The 3,470-nt window shown below is 32.5% G+C and overlaps 1 protein-coding gene across 1 annotated transcript; it reads right to left on the bottom strand.

The window, feature by feature from the left end:
- Positions 1-363: 363 nt before the first annotated feature.
- On the bottom strand, positions 364-2,373 carry LOC129248460 (adult cuticle protein 1-like). Its single transcript, XM_054888012.1, has 2 exons — positions 2,265-2,373; positions 364-906 (listed from the first exon to the last, which is right to left on the bottom strand). Exons 1-2 carry the CDS (start codon positions 2,268-2,270, stop codon positions 571-573), a joined length of 342 nt encoding a protein of 113 aa, XP_054743987.1. The 5' UTR covers positions 2,271-2,373; the 3' UTR covers positions 364-570.
- Positions 2,374-3,470: the final 1,097 nt, after the last annotated feature.

A 3,470-nucleotide genomic window follows, 5' to 3' on the forward strand; every position in this document is an offset into this window, starting at 1 on the left:
TGTAATAATATATTTCCTATTCCCGTAAGAATTGCAGTGAATTGTTTCTTTTTTTTTCAATAAACTTTATTTTGTAAGAAATCCAATTGACAGTAGAGAACAGAAAAAATTAAATATCTAAAATTTACAATAATTAATTATTTAGCATAAAAGTGCAGATTTAGTTACACTGTGGTCAGAGAAAATGGCAGTGAGCAATTGACTTAGAAAATGATGCAATATCACAGTGCACTAAGAAATAGAGTATGATAGGTATAGTATGTATGTATGTACAAGTATAGTCGGTTAAGGTTAAGGTTAGATGTTCTAAAACCAATAAAAAGGAAATATGAAAATCATAGAAATAAAAAGAAATGCAATAAATTTTGTTGTCGAAAATGTTTAATTAAACTAAAATTATTTTTCCATCGTTGCATTGTATGTATGTATATTTGTATGTAAATGTGTAGCACGTCTTCCAGTTAAATTGACTATGGCCAGATGCGTGCATATATTTTTTTGCTTATTACATATGTATATGCGTGTATTCCCGTTCGAAACGCCATTCATTTATATTTTCCTAGTAGATATTTAGAGGGTGCCTGGTGCTGGTTCCAAATTCACTGAGGCGGCTGATTGTATATGTCCGGGCAGAGGAGCGACATGTACAGCGCCACGAGTTTTGGCAACATAGGTACCTTCAGCGGCCACAACAGCGGGAGCAACTACGGCTGGAGCCACTACAGGGCTGGTGACGATCTGAACGGGTGATGGGGCAGCTACCACAGCTGGTACCGCAGAAGCGTGTACGGCAATGGAACCGGGTGCAGAGGCCAAGACGACGCCATTGATGGAGGTGACCAATGGGATGACCGAGCAGTGGGCAGCGCCAAGGGCCAAAGCGAACAAGACTACGGAAACGGCGAACTGAGGAAAAATTGAATGAGAAAAATTTTGATTAAACATAAAAAATTTGGAAATAAATTTCGATTTTGCATAATGAAATAAAAGTTGTTGGCATGCGCAGTTTGCAAATATTTCACCAAACTTTTTTCAAAAGTCCAGTTACTGTAAAATGTCAGTTCCAGTATCAGAGCGCAACTGAATTTAGCTATTTCTCAAATCACGATAATGAATTTCTTATGTTACATTTTATTGTAATAAATTTAAATAAAGGAATGAATTAGAAAATTTGTTGGTATTATAACTACACTATTAGTTTAACAATGGCGTGCTAATATTACAAAATCAGCACAAATATTACTTTACTGAATCGCTAGTATATCGATTTTAGCCCTTAATTCAATTCAATTTTGTTTCCGTCGATTCCAGGCTATTTTCCGGACGAAGAGTAAGAAAAGTCGGTACTAAACATTTTTAAATTGCCAGTTCACGCATTACTAGTAAAATAATATATAACTGTGAGAGTGATAAAAAATAAAAAAGTTTATAAGATGGCGTTGATCCGGCAAATGGAAAATATTCGAATAACCGAATTGGTATCTCTACGAAAAATTCCTAATAAAAGATGAAGTGAAAAATTCAATATATATTTTGATAAATAATATAGGTTTTACGATATTAATTAATGCGATATTAATTTTTCCGATATTTAATTTTACGATATTAAATTTTATGATAACTATTTTTACGATATTATTTTTGAACGATTTTACTTCTTAAGACATTAGATTTACTAAACTAAATTTTGCGGTATGAAATTTATTATATTATTTTTACGATACTCGTTTTTGTGACATTAAGCTCATGAAAATGAATTTTACGATATAAAGTTTGTTTACGATATTAAAATTTCTATACTAAATTTTTGTATACAAAATTTTTACCAAAGTTTTGGATACAAAATTTACCGTACCAAATTTACAATATTATTAATGGTAACAAATTTGCTAAGCAGCTCACACTTTCGAACTATAATTTAATTTGCATGTTATTAACTCAATATTTCGTTATTAATTTTATAAAAACAAGTAAATTAATTTCTAATTCTTATAAAATTATAGTTTCACTTTTTTCTAAATATTCTTTCTCTGTTTTTAAATTTGCAAAGTTTGATGTTCTATTTTAATTTAGCGGCGCACAAATATAATATATTTTCTAGTTTTATATTTTTTAAACTATGTAGTTTCGAAACAATCTTTTTCGGATACTCTTTCGTCATGATTGTCCATATAATAAATTGATTACAATTTTCACAGGATCACTTTTTTCTAAACTTGTACTTTTTTTTGTAACTTGTTGCTATATCCCTTTTTATTGCCCACCTTCATGTTGCTTTTTATGTGTTTAGTGCTTAGAGGATGTTGGTTCAAAAGAACTTTCTTAACAGCTTGAAGCTTCAAATGTTACTATGATCATTCTGCACACTCGAGTGATCTTTTATACTTCTTCATTAGCATTTCGCTACCGTTTCAGAAATAATGTACTTTTGTCTCGTGCTCCGCGACAACATTCAATTGATTTTTTCTTGCTGCTTATACTCGAACATAAGTCCAACAGCATGTACTTGTACATTATACAATATGTCCATGATTTATAATATTATAAATATAGCAAAAACATTTTAATCCAGTTCCAGTTTTGCTTTCAATGGCAAATTAATATCAAATCAATAGCTGTTATAAACAAACTGGTAGAAATACCTACATAAATGAGCTGCTGATAAATAGGTGACGCGGAAACAACCTTTACGTCGTCTTACAGCAACACCTAACTACAGATCTCGTCCACCAACGCCACACACACAAACACACTTGCGAAAAAGGTATTAAACACGCCCATGGCAACAAAGTACGGCCAAACTACTTCAAAGGCATCCCAAAGCGCGGCGTAAATTCAAGCTCGTCCAGAAATGACATGAACTTAATAGATTTGTTCATTTATGTGGTTGTGTGTGCCAGCGACAAGGTGGGTGGTCAAATCTCGATTAATAAATACTTAAGTACCAGTATAAGTACAGATTGTGTCCAGCTTTACAGTTACACGTGTACATTCTGCAGCTTATTTCTAAATATGGTATGTAAATGTGGTTTTGAGTTCTTTTAGGGATGTGTAAGTATGTATCTTCTGGTTTCTGTGCTCGCTAATTTCACTTTGTATTTTATATGACAACTCTTGCAAAATCACTTTCCGTTTCAAAAATCAACGTCAATAGCCATATTTTGTAATAATTCAAGTGCGGCAAGAACTCGATACGCTTGTTGACAGCCGACAGACAGGCGGACAAAGCGGCAAAAGGGAAAAAAACTAAATAAGACAAGCGACATAATACATACGTACATGTGTTTGTATGTATGTATAGAATTGTAAAAATCTGGGTACTTAGACATGTAAGTGTTTGCACAGACAGACGAACAAGCAAAGTACCAGACAACAAGCAAGACATGTTAACGCTACACTTTGTTGTGTTTTTTCTTTAAACTAAAAAACAAAACACTACAAAAACAATAATGTTAATTTTGCTGACATAC

The sequence above is a fragment of the Anastrepha obliqua genome, chromosome 5, assembly GCF_027943255.1.
Source record: "Anastrepha obliqua isolate idAnaObli1 chromosome 5, idAnaObli1_1.0, whole genome shotgun sequence".
Classification (NCBI taxonomy): domain Eukaryota; kingdom Metazoa; phylum Arthropoda; class Insecta; order Diptera; family Tephritidae; genus Anastrepha; species Anastrepha obliqua.